The 24,585-nt window shown below is 43.7% G+C and overlaps 1 protein-coding gene across 1 annotated transcript in view; it reads right to left on the bottom strand.

Annotated features, from left to right (window-relative positions):
* Positions 1–24,585, bottom strand: part of LOC147728555 (uncharacterized) — a 703,293-nt gene that overhangs the window by 145,955 nt on the left and 532,753 nt on the right. The window contains exon 17 of the mRNA XM_086962332.1: positions 7,141–7,224. Within this exon, the coding sequence (XP_086818458.1) occupies positions 7,141–7,224 (84 nt within the window). The remainder of the gene's footprint in view (positions 1–7,140; positions 7,225–24,585) is intronic.

Here is a 24,585-nt window from a genome sequence, read left to right as displayed (position 1 = left end):
TGTGAAACCTGTGCAAGAGGGAAAGCAGATCACACTAAAGCAAGGGGGAAACTCATGCCTATGCCCACGCCTCCTTATCCATGGCACACCATCAGTCTCGACTTCATCACAGGGCTGCCTAAGGAGGGGGACAAGTCAGCGGTGCTGGTAGTTGCTGATAGCCTGACCAAGATGGGTCACTTTGTGCCTTGTAGGAACTTACCCACAGCGGCCCAGACGGCCCAATTGTTGTTGAAGGAAATAGTCCGTCTTCATGGACTTCCAACAGTGATTGTGTCGGACAGAGGCCCCCAGTTTGTGGCTAGCCTTTGGAGGACATGGTGCAAGGCTCTACGTATAGAGGCAGCAGTGTTTACCTCGTTTCACCCCCAAACGGATGGGCAAACTGAAAGGCTCAACCAGACCTTGAAGAAGTACTTGCGTTGTTACGCAGAGGATGCCCAGGGATCGTGGGTTTCATTGCTTTGGTTGGCGGAGCTCTCGTACAACAATGCAGTACACAGCTCCACAGGAATCTCGCCTTTTATGGCCAACTTCGGCTATGCTGCAAAAGTTCTCCCAGTGGAAATACCGTCAGAGGTGAAGGATCAACCCACGGTATAGGCCCGCATTAAAGCATTGTTGCAATTACACAAAAAACTTTCTGGTAATCTTCGCAGGGCCAAGATGGTCTAAAAGACATGGGAGGACCGAAGGAGAGTGGAAGGGCCTGAGTACAAGGTGGGATAGTGCGTTTTGCTGTCCACCAAGAAGATACGGTTTAAGCTCAGGAGTGCGTTCCATCCTCGCTTTATTGGGCCTTAGGAAGTGGTCAAGAAAATAAACCCGGTGGCCTACAAGCTCCGGCTGCCAGGGAGCCTGAGAATACACCCAGTGTTTCACTGCGGCCTGTTGAAACCCGCTGGACCTGCAAAAAGGAGAGCCCCTCCTCCGATTCTCACGACAGATGGGGCGGAGTACGAGGTGAGGAAGATTCTTGACTCTCAATACCGCAGAGGACGTTTGTGGTTTCTGGTATCATGGAAGGGGTATTCGGAGGAGGAAGATTCCTGGGTGCCCGACAGTGACGTGCATGCCCCGCTTGCGGTTCGCTCCTTCTACAGGAAGTTTCCGGGGAAGCCGCGTTCTAGGAGGCGCTGGGGAGAGGGCCTACTGTCAGTATCTAGCTGTTTGCGCCTGCCGAAGGTTTTAAACTACACATCCAAGGGTGCTTAGCGGTGGAGGTGTGGTTAAAGGGAAGCAAAGCGCGCTTCCGCAAGTGCGCAATTCTGTGTTCCAGCCGTGTTAGTAATTCAGGACGCGAGGACTCGAGTGAAGGGGAAGCAGTTCGAAACAGGGAGAGAACCCATCCTAGAGGAATACCCGCAACCTTGACATACTTCAAGGCCAGGTAGGGAGAGAGGAGTCGTGGCTCGGCTTGTCTCTCTTTGACTTTTGGGCATTATTGAAAACGGCGAGGGTTTACCGTGAAGGAACGGGAACGCCCTCTGACTCTGTTCGTGTTGCGGCTGAGCTGATATCAGCTGTTTCACTTCTCCGGACGGAGGAACAACTTTGGGAATTAACTTACAGCGCTGCCAAGTATTAAAGCGCAGGTTTGGAGAAGTGTGTTGATCCCCCGTGAGGAGGAGCGCTAGAGGATAATTGTTTTGGGAACTGATTACTGGCTCAGGACAGCGTGTTGATCCCACAGGGAGGAGGAGCACTGAGTGGGTTTAAGGATAGAGCCTAGAACGCTCAGGAACTTTGATTGGGGCCACTCCCTAATTATAGAGCGTTATTTCACAAGACTTCCTTGGATTAGGATGGTGCTATGGGAAATCATCAAGCATTTATGTTTGGCTTTGGTTTTTGCATACGTTAAAAAGCCTGGCTGGTTGTCTCATGGCTGGAGAGGATCTATGATTTATAATGAAGTTCTTTTGTGTAATGGTTCTGAGTCTTAAGGTTACTACTGTTTAGTGAGACCGTAATGAGAGTAGCTATAAAGGTGTGTGGAGTGTGTTAATGTTGTCTGTTTTATGTTTTACAGAGCCTTTGTCCCTGCAGCCCCCTTCCGTCCTTTATCCCCTGCCTGATCTGACTAGAACTCTGTGTATTACAGTTGGAGTTCGGAACGATCGGTAAGTGGAACCCTTATAGCATCTTCCTGACCCTGAGGAGTGTGAGGATCTTGACACACTGTGATTAGGTCATCAAATTCCTCGTGCTCTAAGGCACTGATGGACTTTAAGGAAAGTGAGGCAGCCACTGTGATTAGGTGGTTGAATTCCTCATGCTCTAGGCTAGGGCATTGACGGACTTTAAGGAAAGGGGGGTTAAGAAGGATTGACAGAGGCCTGGAGCAGGAGGTGCCCTGTACAAGTCGGCATAGTATGAGCTAAAAGATGTAGTATAGCGGATTTTGACCATACGGTTGGGACTGGGTCTAGATTAAATTCGGTGATGGGGGTGTTATTTGTTTCTTTAAAGTGGTCACTAAAGGCTTCTGCATACAAAACGCAGCAGGTGTTCACAAGGAACTGACCAGAGCCCTTCGGGATGCTGATGAAGCACTGACCACACTTATTAACCATCCACCCCCCCCCCCCTGATAACACAGCATGTTGCGCCCTAGTGTACGCCAAGAAACGCCAAGGTACCTGGGTGGAGGGCCTCTGCTGCTACAACTTCATGGAATACAAACCCGGCCTCACTCTACTGGGGATAAAACAGGATACCTACTCGCATTGTTGGTAGCATGTTGTTTATATCTCTCTATTTCTGTGCAACTTCTCTTCAAACTGAGCAACTGACCCACCGGGAGATTGCTACGTAAAGCCAGTGGGTGGAAGCTTGAGTAGCTTAGTAGAGTACAGTGCCCCATACCAGTGAAAGTATGGTTTACATTTTTTCAATTTCCTTTTAAGCACAGTGACTTCTAGTTTTGATCTTCAAGAAGCCATGAAGCTCTTGGTCTATATAGGCAGAAACATGTTGACCAGATTGTAGGACAGGGTAATATCCATACCCGTATCCCACGTAGCTTGTGTTTAAGTCCGTTGGGGGTACCAGAATAAAAGTTGTCCTCACCCACCAAGAGATATTTTTAAACTCGAACATTAGTGTTTTGTTTTGCACTCTGCCCCTCCCTCCCCTATACCATAGGGGAAACTCATAGTTTGGATGACAAAAGAAATCTCCTGCTCCTCTCCTGCGGGAGATTTGGAGCCCAAACTGGGTACCTTGTGGTCTCAGTGTGAAGAGGGGACACTATGATGAAGCATGTCATCCTAGGGTGAGTGAGGGTTCTCGTCTTAACATAGCAATGCTTTTGGTTTCACCTTTTCGTCTTTCTGTTGCGCTCTCTTCGTACTTACCATCCTTGTACATTAATGTGAGATAGATTGTGTGGAGTAGTACATTGGGTGGTGATAAATACTCCAATAAGCCCCTTCTTTGTGAGAAACCACCGGGCCTGTGGTTATGTCAGATGTTTATGTGGAAGGGAAGGGGGGTCTTGGATGAACACCAGTCCTATGTGCCCATATTGGTTTGCATAAGGGGGTAATTATGTTGCTCATGCTGTAGGAAAAAGAACAAAAATGAATGAAACAACAATGCTGAAACAAGCACCACAGCTTGCGGCTGAATGCCACACGCCCAAACATTTGTTCAAAGAGCCGGTGCATAGAATGGGGGTGGTAGCAGGTTACTGCCTGGTATCAGTAGATGTGGGGTGAAAGGCTGCAGACCTGTAATCTGAGTCATTGTTCAAGTGGACATATAGTCTATCTTTGGGTTTCCTTGGGCCATCCGATAAACGGAGGGGTACCCCACAGTAGGGGTGAAATGGAGAAGGGAGAGGGTGGAGGCCTCATGGTAAGGGGTGCCCCTCAACCCCGGTTGAATACTAAGGGTGAGTCCATGGTTTAGCACGACACAAGATGGAGGATGAGGTTAACTTCCCTATTGAGTGGAAATTAATTACTTGCATTCTCGTGGCTGTAGGGTGGAGTCAAAGGCACTAAAATGAGGAGGATGGATACAGACTCTCTTTAGAAATTCAATGAAGGCCATTTTTGCAAACAATGCTGAATATGTTTTGAGTACTGCCATGTGTGGGACGGTAGGAGTGAGGGATGGTACTGTAGTTCTAGTTGTTCAAGGTGAACACGTTTCTAGGCAGTGCCTGCCATTTTGTCTGTATCTAATTGCTGGTTCAGAAAAGTTGGTACAACTACGGGCAGAGATCTTGCACTTCATTGTGCCACTGCTTTGGATTTTCTTGCTTGGATCCAGTCCCAGTGCTTCCTGCTGTAAGAACCATCACTTGTTGTGTCTGGCAAGCAGACTGGAGATACATGTGAAAGAGAACTAACTCAACCCTGTTCTAAAGATTCATACAGTAGATCCAGGCCCTTGAATGAAAAATGTGTGTAAAAATGGGATCCAAAACACCCCACTTCGTTCAATTCCCAAGTTCTTCAAGATCAAGTAAGGGAGTGTGCATTACTAGGGCTGGAGTCTGCCTGGCAGCCAGTCTCCAAGAGGTGAGAGAACATCATCTGAAGTCTGTTGGAAATCCGAGGTCTGCTGTAGTAGCTGAGGACCTGCCTACGGAGTCAAGAAGCCTGCCTGCTGGGAGAGGGAAGAAGTGTGCTTGGTCTTGTGGTCCAGGGCTAGCTTCAGTTCCTGAGTGAACTATATTACAGCTGCACCAGAGTGAAGATTCATTTCCTGCCCGGCAGTTCACCGTGGATTTGAAATATTGGCACTGCTGCTGCAGAAAAAGAAGGTTGCACCCCAAACAAAAATGGGAAGAAAAGGTTGGCCTGAAATCTGCAACTGCCAAAGTAACATCATCGAGAAAAAACTCGGACAGGAGGTTGCAATTGCTACGTGTGATCACTAGGCTGCAGTCAGCCTAGAGGACTGCCACTGTGGAAGATTGATGTGACCGTGCAAACTTGCCCAGCAAACTCAGATTTGAACAAGGTAGCGGCTGTGGCCCCTGAGAAGAAAGAACAAGTGCCGTAAGAGAGGAAACACATCCGATACTCATGGAACAGTCTGTTACTGCAACGCAACGAAGAGCAGATAAATGTGGGGCTTGGTCTGCATAAGAAGTCATAGATTGATGAGCATGGACTCGACCACCACAACGCACAGCTCAAGACTTTTCAACTAAGGGTTGAAAAAGACACTGAGATGATTTGGTCCACTGCCTTGAGTTAACTACACTTGTGACTAATCCTAGCTTAATCTGTATTGGCTGGAGATTGTAGAGGCAAAAAACGAACTACAGAGCAAAGGAGAGGGCCGCTAGGTAGAAGGGTATGAAGTGCTTCACTGTTATATGTACATGCTGTGTGGCCTTTAGTTTTGCTGCGTGGTTAAATCGCTCCTTTTTGTTTTAAAAAAATAAGCACTGGGTTAAAGATTATATTATTGTGTCTGTTGGCTGCCTGTTCTTAGCTCCTCATGCTACTTCGTTGAAAAGTCTAGGACTGCTCGCCCTCGGTACATTGAGAGGCCAGTAGCCCCCGTCTGCCCTGTGGCCACCGAAACAACTTCTGGCAGCCTCTACTATCCTTATGGCATGTGGTATCTTTTCTTTTCTTCCTCTTTTGCTGCAAAAGATCATCTCCAATCAATGCATAAATAGGCCTGAACTGAATGAAGTTGATAGGGCTAGAAAGTAATGGTCAGAGTTTGAGACATTTTGCTCCATTACACAACACATAATGCATGATGCAACAATGCTCCTCAGCGATAAGGGTGTATGCAATTCTGATGAAACCTGCTCTACACTGATAAGAGTGTGCACAAACTGAGATAGCTTATAGCGATGAGAATAACGTTTATACCCAGAAGAGAGATGCTTCTTTCTCTTGACTGTAAACTGTAAAGTGACCACTTAGGCAAGAGGTGCCTGTAAGTTATAAACATCAGTTTTAAACACCAGTAACAGTGCATATATTCTGGGGAATAGCGTTTTTTTTATAACTAATGATAACATATGTATCATAAAGAGAGGTACTACATGACTTGTGTACGGTCCCTGCTAAGTGCCGCTCATCTATCTCTTTTCTAGGTCCTCCTCCTGTACCCCAGAGCCCACACCTGCCTTCAATGCCTTATAGGCTGGACCAATATTTTCTTGGTGGCCACATAGCTCAGCGGATGGCTCACTAAGTTTTTAGCTGAAAGTATATAGTTCCCCTCACGGCTCACTGAGGTTTTGTCTCTAGCTATTGATAGTACACTGAGGTCGAGCCTGTAAGGTTTCGATCACTAGATGACTGAGTTTCTGCAGTTTCTGTTCAACTGATTTCTCACTGAGTTTATCGCCTGCTGACAATTAGGTAAGTGTAGGGTTGCCACTTTTCTCAGAGAAAAATACTGCCCATTTGTTTACGTTTCGCAGCACTGGAAAGATCTGGAGCTAGTCCTTTAAAAGAGTTAATGTAAAATCATCTTTATGAACACAGCAATGCTGCCACTGTTTGCTCAAATAATCAGTAATGACACTCAAAATTAATATTTCTAAATTAATTTCGTCTTCTAATTGCTATTTTAAGTTTTTGTTCTAAAGGGAGGAAAATACTTTAGTTTGACATATATTCCAGTTTTTTATTGGTATTGACATAAAAATAGCTGTTCAGGCAAAATACTGGCCAAAATACTGGCCAGGTGGTAACCCTCGGTAAGTGGACAGTTCACTGGCCCTTGTTTCTGCTTCACTGATTTGGCCATTCACACGATGTCGTCCTTCTGCTTAATATGAAACACTTTATCATTCAGCACAAAACTAAAGACGAACTAGCTTCGTTAATACGTTCTTTCTCTGAACAACGTGTCTCCGTCAAGTATTTATTAAGAATAAATATTTTGAAATAAGTGTGCACTTCATTTGTCAATAGTAAACGTTAGGTTCTATAAATCAGTTTTGATATTTGCAAAGATGACTTAATTTTACATTACAAAACTCTAAATAAATATTTTTGCGAAATTAGCAAACCTACAATAGAGTACCTTTGATTCATTATCCTATGGGTGCTTGAAACAAATTGAAAAAAGTGAGTTTCACACAGTACAATTTGACACCAACGCTAAATGAATAGAAAGTAAGTTAAAGAAATTTATAACAATAAATACCGATGTTTGCAGAGTCGCCTTTGTCCCCACTTCTTGTGTACGCAAGGTCTTCCAAACGGAATGTAAAAGGACCACTTGGTAGATCTAAAAGGAAAAGACAATAAAGTTAGTGCAGACAAACAGCATTCTGCAAGGAAAATTCGATTTATATTTGAGGCAGCAATCCTTGATGCTTCAAGGGAAGTTCAAGGAAGGGGAAGGGATCTGCCCTTCATCAGGCGTCCTATCCTTTAATAAGAACAGATTAAGAGTGTTTGAGGAGGACTGAGCTTGAGCGCAACTCTTCTACCTGACATCTGGAGAAGTAAGCCCATCTCATTTGCAATCTTCCATCTGGGGCTGCATCCTCTCCCCTTACGTGCTCATTACATTGATTACGAGGAAGGAAAATAATTATTTTTTAAATATGTTGCCTAACACACAACTCTCTGATAGGGACAGGTCCCAGCTACTTTTTTCGAAGCTCACTCCCTATTGTATTGTAATTGCATTTACATAGCGCTTACTACCCCATACGAGACGTCAAAGCACTTTTTTAGTGAGTAGCATGCTGCTCCGGAACCCATAAAGGATTAGTGGTGAATTAGTATAGGTAATTTGAGTAGGGGATGTGTTAGTTGGTTATTTGGATTGAGAAGTATAGTGAAGGAATAGAAGAGTGAGAAAGGTTTGCATTTATAAATCGCGTGCTACCCCGGATGGGGTGTTGAAGTGCTTTTTCAGCGAGTAGCAAGAAACTCTGTTGCCCATAAAGGACCGGTGTTGAATCAGTATAGTGAAAATATGAAAGCAATTTGAGCGGTGGACATGCTAGTCACTCACCCGGATTGAGAAGTACAGTGAAGGGACAGAAGAGGGAAAAGGCCCGTGTCCACACAGCACCCGTCTCCCCAGATGACGAGCCGAAGCACACCCCTCGGCGAGTAGCACGCTACACCAGAACCCACAAAAGGCCAGTGGTGAATCAGTATAGTGAAAAATGAAATCAACTTGAGCAGTAGAGATGCTAGTCCGCCAATCGGATTGAAAAGGACAGTGGAGGGACAGAAGAGGGAAGGGTTTAGATTTCTTTTTTTTTTTAGCTCATAGGTGCAGGAGGAGGCCCCGGACGAGCAAAAGGATGGTGGAGGGGAAAGAGCCAGAGGAAGGGTCCAGAAAGGCTCATCTGGGAGATCTGAATAGCAAAAGAGGTATGAGATGATGCAAGGAGGGATAGAGGAGGGAAGAGTCCAGACAGGGCCACCCTGGGGATCACAGCAGCGGCACAGGCCTGGGATGAATGAGAGAGTGAAGGTAGAGGATACGTTGATGGAGGTATAGAGTGAGAAATAGGGAAGTGCATTGGAAAGAGTAGTAGAATGAGGTTTGAGAAGCGTCAGAGAGTTGAGGTGAAGGACACATTGAGAGTCGCATGAGTGAGAAACAGGGCAGCGCATTAGATACGCAGAACTAGGAGAATAGTAATAAATATACAGATTTTGTTTTTTTGTAATTCAATAGTGAAGCAATTGTAGATAAATTGTTATGATAAAAGATTTACTTATTTATGCAGTCACGTATGTACATGTTAGAAACATAGACTAATGTAACTATCAGTAATATATACATTTTGTAAGCAGAACTAATACATATCTATATTTTTAGAAAAATAATTGCCCAGGTATTGCCAGTCAGACTTCTAAGATCCAGTGATAAAGCTCTGCTCACAGTCCCGCAGGTCAGAAGGTCCGGAACAGGGGCATGTTTTTTTCATACCTAGCCCTGCTTTACTGGAATGAGTTGTCAATTCACATTCGAACATGCACTGGTCACCTTCAATTTAGAAACCTACCCAAGACAGTGCAGTTCTAATTCAGAAATTTCCTCTTCGTCTGTGATCTGCTTTGCGCTGAGATACCGCTCCCAGGTGATTCATCCGTGTTACACGTCAATTAATAACAAGCAAACTAAAGAGTGAATCTAAATAGTTGCATAAAGACATAAATGGGTCGGTTGTTTGTAGGTAGTTTAAAAAAAGATTGGATGGGGCACATGAAAGCCACAAAGTGGAATCCGAAGTAAGTGGCTGAGGAAGCAGAGGGAATGATTCCAAACAGATCCAAGACAATTAAAGAGAGTAGTTCTAAGTCAACTGCTTCTGTACAAGTGAGTGGGAACGAAAACCAGAACTTAGAGAGATGCAAGAAACAGAGGGATGAAGCTAAGAGATAACTTGAGCAAGAAGCATGATTCGTTGTATGAAAAGTGTGAAGCCCGAGACTAACGAAGATGGAATAAATAGCATGGGCCATGTAGGGGATACATGAAATTAAAAATGCAGATCATTAAGATAGAAATGGCGGAATTGGCACAGGAAGTAAAAATTGTCTGAGCTAGTTGCAAGAAAGTTTCCAAACTTTTATTGTGAAGTGATGGGCAGTCTTCAATGAATCCATTAATACATGTTTCCATCAGGATAGTTAGCCACAAGTTTTTTCAAGGCTCCTTAACAGGAAGGAAAGTCATAATACTGTAGGTTGAACAATACACGTCCATGTAATAAAAGAGTATGCCCACCAATTGGTAAACATATAAAATTATGGTATCCGTTAGGACCATATTGCAAGGTGACTGATGCAATTATTTTAACAATAATGGGCACATTTGCTTTTCCTCACATGAACATAGAGACCTCAATATAGAGTAATAGGACTCATTTATATTTAGAAACCCTGAAAGTTGTGCAGAATTTTTTCTTGGTGCCAGGTAATCATATGAACAGATCAAAATTCTTGCCTTATCAATATGCTATTCATATTGGTTCCTTCCTTCGATGGACAACATTCGTAGATCGGTAACGTTTGGTGCCAGGGTATTTTTTAGATGCCTGGTGACTATATCCGGCTAGATGTTTGATTTGGGCATCTGGAATAGGAGGTTTATCTTTTCTTTCTCTGGCTGAATGAGTTACCAGCAACGAAGGTTTCCATGCAGTAACGCATTCTCAACTTTTAGTTTGATATTCCTCAATATCGAAGCGTCCAATATGAGATTTTGTGGCTCACTGAGGCCAGACTTTTGCTACAAGAAGTTGAATATCACCCCACAATGAAAGTGAATAATATCCTACTCTCCGGACTTATCCTCTCAACTAGACCTTTATTCTCTTGTTGCAGATTTCTTCAAAGTGTAATTGTGCCTCACTTCTGAAATCTTTCAAGCTGACCACTCATTAATTACTGCTTAGAGGACACGTACAGCATTTCACTGCCCGTCTGATGCCCTTCGCCCAAGTCTTATAACAATGGCTGTGTCATGGTCCGGTTTTCATGTTTATAAACAACTTTAACACAAGATGTCAGTGGCGGTGCGTCCATTAAGGGCGCTGGGGCGTTGCCCCACCAGCCGTCAGACCGTGGTGCCCGCAGCTCCCTCCCTCGGTTTTTGTGAACTTAAGTAAACTGAACTCTCAGTCAGTTTACTTAAGTTCGGTCGGAGATGCCCTGCCTTTGTAGAAGAACTGAACTGACAATGCCTGTCAGTTAGCATGACGTCGGTGCGCCCACCCCCTTCAGAGTCTGAAGGGGGTGGGCGGACCGACGTCATGCTAACTGACAGGCATTCACATTGTCGTCAGACATGGGACACAAGTGGGGCACAAGTACGCATGAGTGGGGACGGAGGGCAAATTTTTCTCCGTGCCCACGCATGCGCACTAGTGCCTGCTGTGGCTGGGGCAAAGGATCAAGCCTCTGTTTTCTAATGGGCTGGGCGGGCAGAGAGTAGCTGTGCCCTACAGGCGCCAGGATTGGCTGTGAGGGATCGGCGGTCGGCGGAAGTGCCTGTAGGCGGCTAGGCGCCAACAGCAATCATGAGACCTGGACCCCGGAGCACAGAGGGCGCGGACCTGGTAAGTTTTAAAAATTGAAATGTTTTATTTGTTAACCCCAGCCCTGCGCGACATGACCCATTTTGTTTGCTCACCCAAGCAGACGGGAAACAATGGATTGGTAGCGAGTCTCTGGGCTTCGCTAATCCACTGGGCGATGCCTGAGGGGTGGGGGAGGGGGAGGGGGGAGGGCACCCAGTTAAACCGGTGACCCATCTGCTGGACGAGTATTTGCCTTCTGAGGGCAGCAGCCAGACCACCACCTGATCCCCCCCTTATTCAAAGACCACCCTTTACCCGCTGTGCCACAATTGGGGCCTGGCACAGAAGGGATTGTGACTTTTGAGGAAAGTGTACGTGTTCACTTACACGTGCAACATAATGTGTCCTGGCATTTTCTGTGTCAGCCCAGTTGATTTAATGCGGCATCCCGTGAGTGACTACAGATCCCAGAACGCAATAGGATATCACATGAAACAGAACCCCAGGATCTGAAAGGGGGTGTCTGGGTGAAGTGACAGCAAAACAGCCCACATGTTAGTCCCTGCTTCCCCGACTACGGGTCAGCAGGGTTTTCGCGGAGAAGTGTAGGTCTTTTGCTTCAGAGCATGTGCGCATCCCACTAGATAGAAATGTATTAAAGTGTGCTGAGCATTTTTAAAGAACCAGGCGGATGCATTATTGGGGGGGAGGTTGTGGCCTTACGCCCAGAACTGCCGACTTTGGAGCTGGGGAACCGGGTTCGACCCTCGGCGTCGGCTCAGTTTCCTGTGATTCTGGGCAAATCATTGAATCTCTCCGTGCCTACCAAGAAATGATTGTGTCCTTGTTTAACGTACCTAGTTCTCATGTAAAGCGCTCCAATACCTTCCGGTCGAGTTTGCGCTACATAAATCTACAACAACAAAAATAGATGCTCCAAGGTTTCCTTTTTTATGTGGCATAGTCTGCACAGGCCGACCCTGGCTAGTGACTTCTATCTTCTATTGCCTTCTTTAATTGTGACTCGAGTACCATGAGTCTTGCTAAGGATCTGCTTGAGTACTGTCTCTCCTAGGGCTCTATTCAGGTATGGCTAGATGCGTTTTCTTGTATGATTTCGTTTTCAACTTAATGTTACAGTTAGCTTCTATTGTTTTGATGTCTTTCTATCTGCCTGGGCTACATAGGCTCGTGTAAAGTTTGCATAGATCATGTTACTAACTTCCGCTCCTCCTCCCTGTGGGTTACGTGCAATTTTTACTTTCCATTAGCTGTGAAGGGTGCTCTGTGTCACGACGCATAGGATTCAGTGCATGTGCGTCAGATAAAAATTGAATGCGCACACTCGAGCCTGCAGCAGTTCATGCTGAGGTGATCACAGTCCAGTGCCCTGCGGGTGCCCAAGGCGCTGTAACAAAGCCCGGAACGCAGCACAGAATTACTTAAAAAGTTTAGAATCTGGATTTGTGGCAGGTGAGATGAGGCAGACAAAGGGAACTTTGAATGAAGATTCTGAAAGTGTCAGTTTGTCACACTGAGTACTATTGTGCCTCAAAACAGCTCAGACACGTCAGTTTAGATGATATACCCATTCATTTTTTGGCCCCTCTCCGGAGATTGCCCATAATAACGTTGTTTTGTTGGTAACCTACTGGTAAAAAAAAATAGCTGTATCCCTTTTAATAAAATATACAATGTTGCCATGACCCCCACGGCACGACCGCGAGTATTGCAAGAGGCTGAGCAGTGTGCCTGTGTGAGTCCGGGGTGAGTGATGTCTGTGTGAGTGCAGGCTGAGCAGTGTGCCTGTGTGAGTCCAGGGTGAGTGATGTCTGTGTGAGTGCATGGTGAGCAGTGTGCCTGCGTGAGTCCAGGGTGAGTGATGTCTATGTGAGTGCATGGTGAGCAGTGTGCCTGCGTGAGTCCAGGGTGAGTGATGTCTGTGTGAGTGCAGGCTGAGCAGTGTGCCTGTGTGAGTCCAGGGTGAGTGATGTCTGTGTGAGTGCAGGTTGAGCAGTGTACCTGTGTGAGTCCAGAGTGAGTGATGTGGATGGGTGAATGCTGGCTTAGTGATGTGTCAGGGAAGGGCAGTAATGGGTCTATGACTGCAGGGTGACTGTGCCTATGTGAATGCAGGGAGAGAGATGTATCTGTGCAAGTGCAAATAGACTTGTCTGGCTACTCCCAGAGATGTATTCGCCAAGCAACCTCTTTCTCAAATGTGCTTCAGAATGCACCATTTGCCCACTCTTTTTTCAAAATGTTCTCATGGGAGAACCCCCCAAACCCCCCCATAGGTGGTTCGGTCTCGCTTGCTGAACTCGCTCACCACAGTTCAGTATTTACGCCTCACCACTTTCAAATGTCACCAGCCGCCACTGCAAGTTGTATGTTTTATAGTACAAGCATAGCATTAAGCTCCACATTTGAAGGTTTCACAGGAATACAAAGCACAAAACCACACAGTTTTACCGCAATCAGTCCAATAACCACGTATACTGACTGCAATCCTTCGAGGCGTGCTACCTAGCAAGTCAGGGTTTTTGAACCTTGGTGCTGATCAGTCTAAGTTGTCCCTACAACTAAGACCTAATGATTACCAATTACTTTTTATGTGTGGGTAAAGTAGAAAGTGCCAGGGTAAATAGCCCTTTCCCTGAATCACACAGGCTCCTTTCAGTTGATATGCAAGTGGCACAAATGTAATCTCTGTATTCAACGCAGAAGACATTATAAACGAAGTGTAATAATGTCCTCCAGACAGAGGATTTCCTGTCCCGCTGGGCATTGGCTAGAAAAACCGCCTACGGCTGAGTTCCCTGTGCCAGTAACAGCCGAACACACACCAATTCATTTTGGTTTCAGCAGCACCCTTTTAAATGTGACTTTCAAAAGGGAAAACGTTATTGAGTGAAAGGAACATAAAAGTGTATTAACCACCGAAGTCATTAATTTCTCAAGAGTACCCAGAGAGAAAACAGGGCGAGGGAACACTTCAATGACTGTGTTCATTCGGGCTCTGAATTTGAAGAAACAATATTTATTTTATTACGTGAAGCACATTTAACTACTTAAAAGCACAAGTTCCCCCTTTTACATCTTAGCATAGTATGTGCACCCTAAATCCGCCTGCGTCTATTTTAGGAGTTTAAGCCATCCTGCTCATGATCAGTAATTGTACCGCATTCTGTTGAGGCTGCTGAACACGTCCAGTTTGTCATTCACATGCCACAAAACAGGAAAACAATTCTGAAACACAAGAGCCCATATAAAAGACATTGATCGCCACTAAAAGAGGACTTTGTGCTTTTACAGTTGAAGAGCGACAGTTTGTTATTAGAGAATGGGCAATAAAGTGTGTTTTTAAATACGAAATGTGTGTCAAACGCAAATAAAGGAGGAATGCCCCTTGCAAATCCGAGTATTTATGCTCAGCCAAATGCATATTCTTGTCACACAAAACAGACACTCAGGAAAGCTGGTTGAAGTCTAGCACGTTTAAATGAAAAAATAGCATCCATCAAAATATTCTAAGAGCAGGCTTCCATTACAAAGGACCAGAGCTTCGCCCCCTGGTCAGTTGGAGCTCTTAATGCCAAACTTCATACATTTTGGTGCTAGATTATACACTTTTTCTCAATGCAATTGAAAGGAAGAAAGAACATGTAGTACAACTGAAAATACAGATAGACACTAAGGAGCAGGGTCTTCTCGTGGGAAGAATGCACGATTTTGTAGGAGGAGCGAGAGTAAAAAGGTGGACTTCACTGACTACAGTTCCCACCTTGTTGTGGAACTTCAGAACGAGGCTATACTTACTCAAACAGTTGAGTTGGATGAGCATTGTACAAAACAAGAAAACAAAATGGAAGTGCTTTTAAAATACGAGTAAATGTTAAAAAATTCTAAGGCTTTAGTGTGCTTAAAGCAGGTGTAAAAAGTAATTTGCAAATGTTAACACAAATAGAAAGATTTATGATATGTTATGTCCTCATTCTCAATACAGATCATGTGCAATGCTGTCTTCTGAGGCAGGAAAAAAGAACACCCAAGGAAGCCACCAAGTTATCTCTGAATAAATGCCTTACAGCAAGTACTCTGGGAAGAAAGACATTTTGCATGTCAGGGCCATGACTCATGTCTTTAGAGTAGACATCAGAAACATTGACGTTCCAGTGGCCTTACTAGTTAAAGAACCAAGCAGCTCTAAATTAGCATTTTCGACCTCTTTACCATGGTAGGAAGAGCATATTTACCAGACTTCATCCAGGGGACAATCACATGAAACTTTATTGAAAGTACTCCCTCTATCAGAACAACATCAGGCCACCCCGATCTGAAACTGGGGAATGTAGGGGGTAGAAAAGGCAGCAACGTTTTTGCTCAACCATTCTTAATGGCTAGCCCCAAAGGGATGTATGTCGTTACTATGCATGCTTTTACAACGCATGCCTTTACCACACAGGTTTTACAAAGCAAGTCGTTACAACGACTTGCGTTGGGTGGCGCTGGATAGTGAATAGTTTAATTTACTATTCCAACTCCAGTCCCCGTGGATAGTAGGGAAGGTTTTGGATAGTAAATTCAACTATTCCCTATCCTACAGCGCCCCCCAGCGCAAGTCGTTGTAACGACTTGCGTTGTAAAAGTTGTGTGGTAAAGGTACTGCGTGGTAAAAGTTGTGTTGTAAACGTTGTTCCCCCCCCCCCCAAAGATGGGCCATGAGACCCTGCATTCCAAAGACATATATGGGTCCTCCTGGGGGTATGAGGATGTTTGCACTGCCTTGAATCCAACCAAGCAAAAAAAGAGGGACTCAATCTGGTGAGCTAATTTCAAGGTTCTTTCTGGAGATCCTGTATGGGATTTGAAACAATGATTCGTATTTATATAATGATCTTCTTTCTAATGTGTTCCTTAGTCCTGCTAACTGATATGGTTTTCCAGAGAGATTACCTCAGCTTCTTGTTTGGTCATCTTTTGTTCCATGATCCATGATGGAGTGACATTCAGGATTCACAGCACTGGCGCCTAGGAGCGAGAACATTTGGCAGCCTAATGGAGGGGGGTCATTTCAAATGGGATATTTTCTCCAGAGGACATTTGTATGTGGGTTTGACTCCTAGATTCGTCACCCAACTAAAGAAACATGTGCATATCATCTGCATACACCTGAAAATGTATTGTAGAATCACTTCAGATAATGGATGCATATGTTGTGCAATAGTGGTGGAGATAGGCACGATGCTTTGAAGTCTGTTCATGGAGGATTCAATAGACCCAGTTTGCAGAGGAATAAATGGATGCATTTCTATCTGCTCCTCAGTATTTCGTAGTATGCAGTGATCTACCATTGAATATGACTTAGACAGTTCAAGAAGGTTCATGACTGCCTGGTAGTCAGAAGGGAATTTTTTCCTGATATTGTCAACTAAACTTTCGGGTGTGTCATGTGCATGGAGTGTGGTTGAAGGTCACAGTAGAACAGGTGGTGCTGTTACATGTATTTCTGTAATTATCTTGTGTACTCATTTTTAAGCATCATTCTAAGGTATGGGGTTGTAAACTTTGGCTGCATTTGGAAACAACCTCTGGAAAAAAAAACATTTTGGTCTTATTTTCCATAAGTACCTGACTCAACCAAAACGTCTTGCATTTACCATTCAATATTTACTCGTTTCTACAATGAACCATCCACACCTGTGGTATGGACTGCATCATCTGATATTTCTTCATTAACATTGTCAGAGGTCCCAAGCCTCCCTCCCAAAGTTTTTAAATGGATCTTAAATGCTTTCCTGCAGTTAAAGTCGCAAAATCAGAACCATGTCCATTAACCTTTTGGATGGAGAAAACTATACATTGTGATTCTGCCTTGAGTCTAACCAGGAGTAATCCACAATTGAGGAATATTGTGTCCCAGGGAGCAGCCCCAATATATTTAGTTACATCTTGGTAACATGAATTTCCATATTAGGCAACACTCATTCATTTGCGCCCTAATGTTCAGTGCCATTGAAAAGGACTGATTACATTTCTCTAGGCATATTTGGCCATCAACGCTTTTTGTCCCAATCTGGCTAAATGTTTCACTCATGTGCCATTCTACCCTCTGTGTACACAATAAAACATTTTGAATTTGTGTGCATGTATTGTCAGACAGATTTCCTTTACCTATCTGCAGAGTGCTTTGAATTGCTTGGAAGAACCTTCTAAGATTTTTGTAATGGAAATATGTTGTTTGCATATTGAAGTACATATATTTTATTGGTCGTAATCCTTGACAAGAAAGCATCGCCCACCCCAAACATTCTGGCGTGATGGCAGCAAATATAGTAAGAGATGGGACCCAAGTATAATTTGCACTGCTATGATGCACTGCTTATGACCTCACATATCATATCACTGATTACACATAAAAACTATGGCAGTGCTAGTTCTACTTAGGCCAATTGCATATAACTAGTGAATTTCAGTGGCTTGTTTTGGTTTTAAAACTGTAGTTTATTTTATTAATAAAAGATCGAAATGAGAAATTGGGGCATATCTGTGCCCCAAACCAAACGCACTGCGAAATGTGCCGCATTGGCAGTAATTATTTCCTGGTAAACCATTTGTAATTCGTTTTGTAGTTAATTTAGTTCATCTGTTAACTACAAAACGAATTACAAATGGTTTACCAGGAAATAATTACTGCCAATGCGGCACATTTCGCAGTGCTTTTGGTTTGGGGCACAGATATGCCCCAATTTCTCATTTCGATTTATCCAGATGTGCCAATTGGGCAAGACACCTCCACCGAGCTGCACGCATACTGAACTACAAATGGATTAACTAGTACAAGATGGAGTATCTGGTGTGCATCCCAACCTCATGATTAATAAAAGATCCACATTTAACTCCTCTTTAGACTTTTTTTTCTAGTGAATTTCTACTTTTTTACAGTAAGTTAAAATCTTATTTCTAAATTCTCAGTAAGGTATGTAGATGTGGCAAAACAAATCTGGCCGGTTCAGCTGAGTTCTATGGGACATTTCAAGGGTCTGTAATCGGCAGCAAAGCAGTATCGAAAGGGATACTTCTTCGTAGGCCGCTGTACATTTTTCAAGTAAGGCCATTGTACGTCCCTACCAGGTGCTTTTAAGGCATAGTTACGGTAACATTTTAATTCTATTGGAATGATGGGCAGATTAAAATCTCATTGCAAAAGCTTTTCCCATCAATATTCGGAGGTGGACTGAAGTACTGCACTATGCGCCACATTAGGAGGCCACCTTGCAAAATTATGTGGGATGACTATGAACAAACTGGCTAGATTCTGTCTCTAAGATGAGTGATGGCGACTTGGAGTTGTGTAAACATTTTCCAACACCAGTTAGGTTTGTGAAAGCCTTCAAATCTATTCAGGTCTATTTAAGGTACTGCAGAAGGTTTAGAGGAATGTGGCAATACCTAAAAACGACAGTGCTATTCATAAACTCACATTGGGTAATATCTGAATTATCGCCTAACTTATGATGACTTATGGGGCATATGTAGTAATAGCATAACGAGATACCTTCAGTTTGCAAGCTCAGCGGCAATTGCTAAGGGCAGCTTGGCCTCTGTTCTCAACGATACTGTGGTGAAAAAGACTCTTTCATCGCTGGTTTCTGGTAGCAAATGGATTTTGACACTGCATGTTAATCATGCTCAACCTGTATCTAGTGCTAACTAAAGAGTGGTAGGGTGGGAAAAGTAGGCAGAGATACAAACATCTGATAATAAATGGCTAAAGGCATATAAACAACTGAAAATTGTCATGCAAAATAAAAGTTTCAAGCTTATACATTGCAAAGGCCTGTCAAGGGCTTACACTGTGACAAAGATAGTGTCATAGAAGATGTCATGGATCCAACTTCTGCTGCAACCTTTACAAGATGTCGAATGAGTAATGAAGATTTTTGACAGGTGGTGACGTTACATTATGGTAGTGCTATTTTGGGAGCATGTGGTACCCCTTTTGGCTGAACGCCTACAGTGGAGGCTGGCGAGTACTGCTGAAGAGTTTTTCCTGGGGATGGTACATGAAGCGGAGGCTCGCAAACACGTTGAATTTCTCACGATGGCCATTGCATTGACTAAAGAACATATTGTAATGTTGTGGAAGAGTACTTCAGTTAACACCTAAAAAAATATTGAATCAGACCAGAGGCCGTCTTAGACAGGCATATTACTGGGTCACCTGGTGTTGAATAATTCAGATATGTATATTACCGAGACACTGCTACAGAATGGGTTGCGTACCACTTTACAGGTTTCTGAAAAATGTTCCATTCTTATTACTGTCACATTGCTTGACCGAGTTCGGTGTTACACTAATTCTTCTTTGAGTGCTTTACCTTGGCAGTACTGCTGAATTTATGGATAGTTTCTTTAGTTTGTATATGCAGAATGAAACTAAAGTGTTCCTAATATCCTATTACTTATGACATGCACAGATGTATCAAGTATTTAATATTTGTGTTCTAAATTTAGTTGTGCATTCCAATGACATCTGCGTTACTGTCAGGGTCACAACCTATAACTAAGTTGTTTATCCCTGCTTGCCATCTACCAATTCAAAAGATTGTCAGACAATGCCCTATTTGGGAGACAGGTCACTCCTGGACGCTGCTAAGAGGACCTATTAAACCTAGAAATGACTTGGGACTCAATGAAGACAGATTTTGGTGGCTTCTTTAGGAGGGGTACTATCCGAAGTGCTGCCTTGGGCTAGATTTCTCTGACAGTCAAAGTAGCTAAACTGGCGATCTTTAGAATTTTGTAAGCATTGCAATGTTATTAATTTTCACTAGCTCTCATACATTTTTTCCATGCAGACTTTTCTGTCGACTGCACAAAACAATTCCTTACTGACATAGCATTAAAGACAAAATTTCATAGGCTGATATATAAACGGTCTACATGTTTCAGCCAGGCCTTGCATGTGTACTGGCTTTCCTCAGGACCTAGAAATATGTGTGAGATGTGAGATCTAAATCAGGCTTATGTGTTAGATCATAAATGTGTTGCATGCTCTAAGGTACACTATATGTAAGTGGGGAGTTCCCTTTTAAGTCAGCTGCCTCAGATCTCGACGGAGATCCGAGGCAGCAGACTAGGTCTTCTAGAGGGTCCAGAGCTGCGATGTAATTTTAACAACCAGCTAAAACCCCTGCTGGAATCTCATTAGGCATTTCTGCTACTCGCAAGTGAATGCCTTAAGAGGGAACTCCCCTCTTACACATGGTGAACCTCAGAGCGTGCAACACATTTTTGATCCAACACATAAGCATGGTTTAGATCTCCCATCTCACACATATTTCTAGGTCCTGAGGAAAGCCAGTACACATCCAAGGCCTCAGTAAAGATACCTGCTCCGCTGTAAACCAGGCGTAGCACACCAGGGAAACACTCTTTGTCACCAGGTGGGACCAATGACAAAGCAGCCCACCAATTAGTTTGGTGGGTGACGGCTTCATAAAAAGAAAAAACGTTTTTTCTTTTTATTACAAAAATCGTACAGTCTTTCGTTATCAGGTACCCCCAAACTAGTTCCTCTTGATGATATATATTAACTTTGGGGATAAGGACTAGTTCTCCTCTTGATTTTTAAATTAATTATATCTATACACAGCATCTGCCCTTTCTCAAATGAGGCTGCCTCACCATTGGCGCTCTCATTCTCCTCCCCACTTGGACAAAGAAGAAAAATGAAACATCTGGATGCATCACATTGAACAATTACCCCACTCCAGTGGAAACAATCCCGTCCAGTTATTGCACAGCGGGGGTGCGCTGGACGCAAGCAGATAGCTTCTGAGGGGACCCCAGATATCTCTCGGACGGGACGCCGTGGCTGAGTGCTAGCATATAATTCACTATTTGTATTGCAATATGTTAAACTGTGGAGATAGTCTTTTACTGTTGGGAAGGCTTTGCAGCCCCATTTAAGAGATATATCTCTCTTCATCAGCACAAAAACAATTGCCGTAAATTTAGGAACCCCTTTCAGGAAACCAAACACATAGCCCAAAAGCACAGTCTCAGGTGTTGGTGCTATCTTCAAACTTGTCATTTCCCTAATTACTCTATACACTTTTCGCCAATAGGTCCTACTTTTAACACAATACCAAACCCGATGCACAAAATCGGCATGTGGCGCCCCTCATTTCAAACAGGTATGTGGCCTATCTGGATCAATAGTGTGCATTTTCTCAGGTGCCTTGTACAGTCTCGGTAAACATTTTAAATGTATCAATTTATGCTGGCTGCTCAGGGAGACCTCTTTAGTTAGGATGCAGCAAAAAGTCCATTGTGAGTCTAGAATGGGGTGCCCTAGATCTCTTTCCCAAGCTTCTCGGACCTTAGCGTCTCTGCTGGAAACCAGTGCAAACACACACACCATATATTTTGCAAATAAGGTGCTCTCCCCCAGGGCTCCTGATTACCGTGGTCAGTGGGACAAAGGGCTTGGGCTCCAGAGGGAACCCCGGAATCCCCAGTCTTAGTGCACAGTGAACCCGGTTTAAGATAAAATGATCCATAAAAGATGCCTCACTAAATCTCCCCTCCTCTACACTAGAGAAGACATGGCCTGCAGTGAATAAATCCCCAATGTTACTTATGTCATATTTGCAAAGTGTGCGCTGCACCAATTTCTCTTCCATGATGGGTATCCATGTGTTATTTGAGATCGGGTTCTCAGGAGAATATAAAGTGTGAGGTCGGGTGACTAACTTCTGCCAGGACCAGCTGGTAGTAGACACAGTTTGAATATCTCGGGGGTCTCTAGGGAGTCCCTGCGGCAGCACTGTGTTCACAGAGGCGGGTAAGGCTAAATCTGCCTCAGGCCTAATGTAGGGAATCTGGGCATTATGGTGATACCAGGAATGTGCATAACTGCATTGCACGACCAAATAGTATAATTGGAGGTTCTGAACACTGAATCCACCTCTGTCATACGGTAGCGTCATGGCATTCCAGCTAACCCTGGGTCTCTCGACCCCCCCCAAAACCAACGTAATGAGATGAGAGCCCAACCTGAGAAAGAATCTATTAGTGAGCGGGGTGGTAATATTGTTAAATAAATACAAACATTTTGGGAGTACAATCATTTTTAACTGCGCAATCCGGCCCGTTTTGCCAGGGGAAGTCGCAGCCATCTTACCAACTGTAGTTCTAATTTATGCATAGCCGGGCTGTAGTTCGATCGGATTATTTGTTCGGTTTCTTTATGAATGTATATTCCCAGATATTTGCTTGAGTCCTCACCCCATTCGAGAGGATATTCACAGCTCCATTTCTTGGTACACCTGGTAAGGGGGAATATCACTGACTTGCTCCAATTTATGCCCAGGCCAGAAAACCAGCCAAAGTGAATAATCTCTCCAATAAGAGGTTCTAGGTTCTCCTGTGGGGTATGAATGTAGAGGATGATATCGTACGGTATCGGTATAAGGAAATAAGGAGAGGTTCTGTTCTAAACTGGAGTCCTCTATGCATATGTCTTTCCTGAAAATGTCTGACCAGAGGGTCCATAGCTAAAATTTAAAGCAATGGTGATAGTGGGCATCCCTGCCTGGTGCCTCGTGTGAGATTAAATTAACACGATAACATACCGTTTAAGCATAGTCTAGCAGTCGGGCTGCATATAACAGTGCTGTAAGGTTAATAAAACCTCTTGGCATACCCATCCTCCTTATCACTGCTAGGAAAAAGGCTACTCCAAGGAGTCAAAGGCTTTTTCGGTGTCAAGAAGGACTGCTACAGCAATCCTATGTAGCACAACGAACAGGGTCCTATGGTTGAGGGAGGTCGATCTGTGAGGTATGAACCCCGACTGGGCCGGGCAAAGGCTTGCTCAGTCGATCAGTCCTTATGGACTCTTAGCTAGCTACAGCTTTAAGGCTTACCCCGATGAAGAAGACATTTCCAGAAAAGTTTATGAGTTCAAAGATAAACACTTTCACCCATCCAACGGTCATCTGACTTTATTCACTTGTGAATAAGACACAGAGGTACTGGTACAAATATCTTGGATAAACATTTGTAGTCTGTAATTTTTATTCCATTTAGTTATAAACTTCCAGACAGTGCTTTACTAACGAGCGAGCATGTACAAGAGCACATTTCAGGTGATTCGAGGAAGTAGATGAAGGTTGCGAAATCGTATTCGAAACACTTGAAAATTTCGAATTACTTATTTACCAGTAGGTTTGAGACAATGAGAAAGGAAATATGTAACTATAAGCTCTAAATCAGAAGGGGACTAGCAAATTAGAAACCGAAAGCGGTGGGATAGTAGAAAGTTTAGTTTGATCTCAGAGATGGAACAAGCAGCGTTTCTGGCCCTAGGCCGGGCCAAGAAGCAGGTAGACTTCCCCTTGGCATGCTGTCGGAACACCTGCTGCACAAATGCACAGCGACCATGCTTATGCAGGTGTTGCTGGTCATGTGCCTATACCACATCTTAGGAGTTAAAGACCCCTAACCAAGATGGCGTCTAAGTAAAGATGGAAGAAAGACTACTGTTTAGAGTGGAGGCTAGGGAAATAAAGACAAGACCGTCCCACAACTCAGAATGAAGTGCAGTGTAATAAAGAGTACCAAATTCTAAGAGGCTTGATTTCTGAGTGAGAACATTAAAAACAGGCACCTATAAAGATTTGAAAGTGCACTGTAATCTATGGAGCTCAGTGGAGAAAGAAATCAGGATAAAACACAAATTTTAAAACATTCAGCAAAAAGGTTCAATTTAAATTCAGTCACTCATACACCACAAATAGTGTAAGAAAAAAAAACCCTGTTTTCAGTTACCAAGAAAGAAAACATGATAATATATTTGCATACAGTGAGTTCATATTAATGCTAGCATTATCTTATGGGGAAGGAGAGTATGGGGATAGAAATCTGTGGAAAGATCATGTATCTACAAGAAATATTGTTACTAAACGTAATTAACTTTTTCTTCAGCTGAATACATTTTCCCACAGATTCCTTGTCTCAAGTATACATCTCAAACAAATAACTCCTCCTGGTGAAATGAAGTACTGCCAAGTAAGTCATGCAAGACAGCTCAGGCAAAGTATCCATCACTGCATGGCTTTGATGCGAGACAGGAGTGCTTGACTAATTTATCGAAACATGACCATGTAGCTACCCAGCAGATGTTGGCAAAGGGGAAACCACTAGACAGAACTTTGGATGCAGCCATGGCTCTAATGAAATCGGCGTAAATGCCCCCTGGATGGTCATTTTTGACCAGGGTACAGCAGAGTATCACCCAACATAAAATTGGTCACTGCCTTGCCCTTTTTTGGCTTCAGTGAAGCCCACAAAGAGTTGTTCATCTAATTTTTCCTATTACATGCGATTGATGAAGTATGAGACAGCAGATTTGGTGTTCAATTTATGCAGTCACTCTTCCTCTTTGGTAGGATATTACGGAGGGAAAAAAAATAGACAGGGAATATATTGAACAATATGAAATCCAGAAACCACCTTGGGTAAGAAGGATGGGCAAGTTCAAAGAACCAACTTATCAGTGAAAAGTGGATGATTGGCTAGACAGA

This window comes from Lissotriton vulgaris, chromosome 3_1, assembly GCF_964263255.1.
Source record: "Lissotriton vulgaris chromosome 3_1, aLisVul1.2, whole genome shotgun sequence".
Classification (NCBI taxonomy): Eukaryota; Metazoa; Chordata; class Amphibia; order Caudata; family Salamandridae; genus Lissotriton; species Lissotriton vulgaris.
The sequence above is the reverse complement of the archived record's forward strand: the minus strand, read 5'-3'. Positions and strand labels throughout refer to the sequence as shown.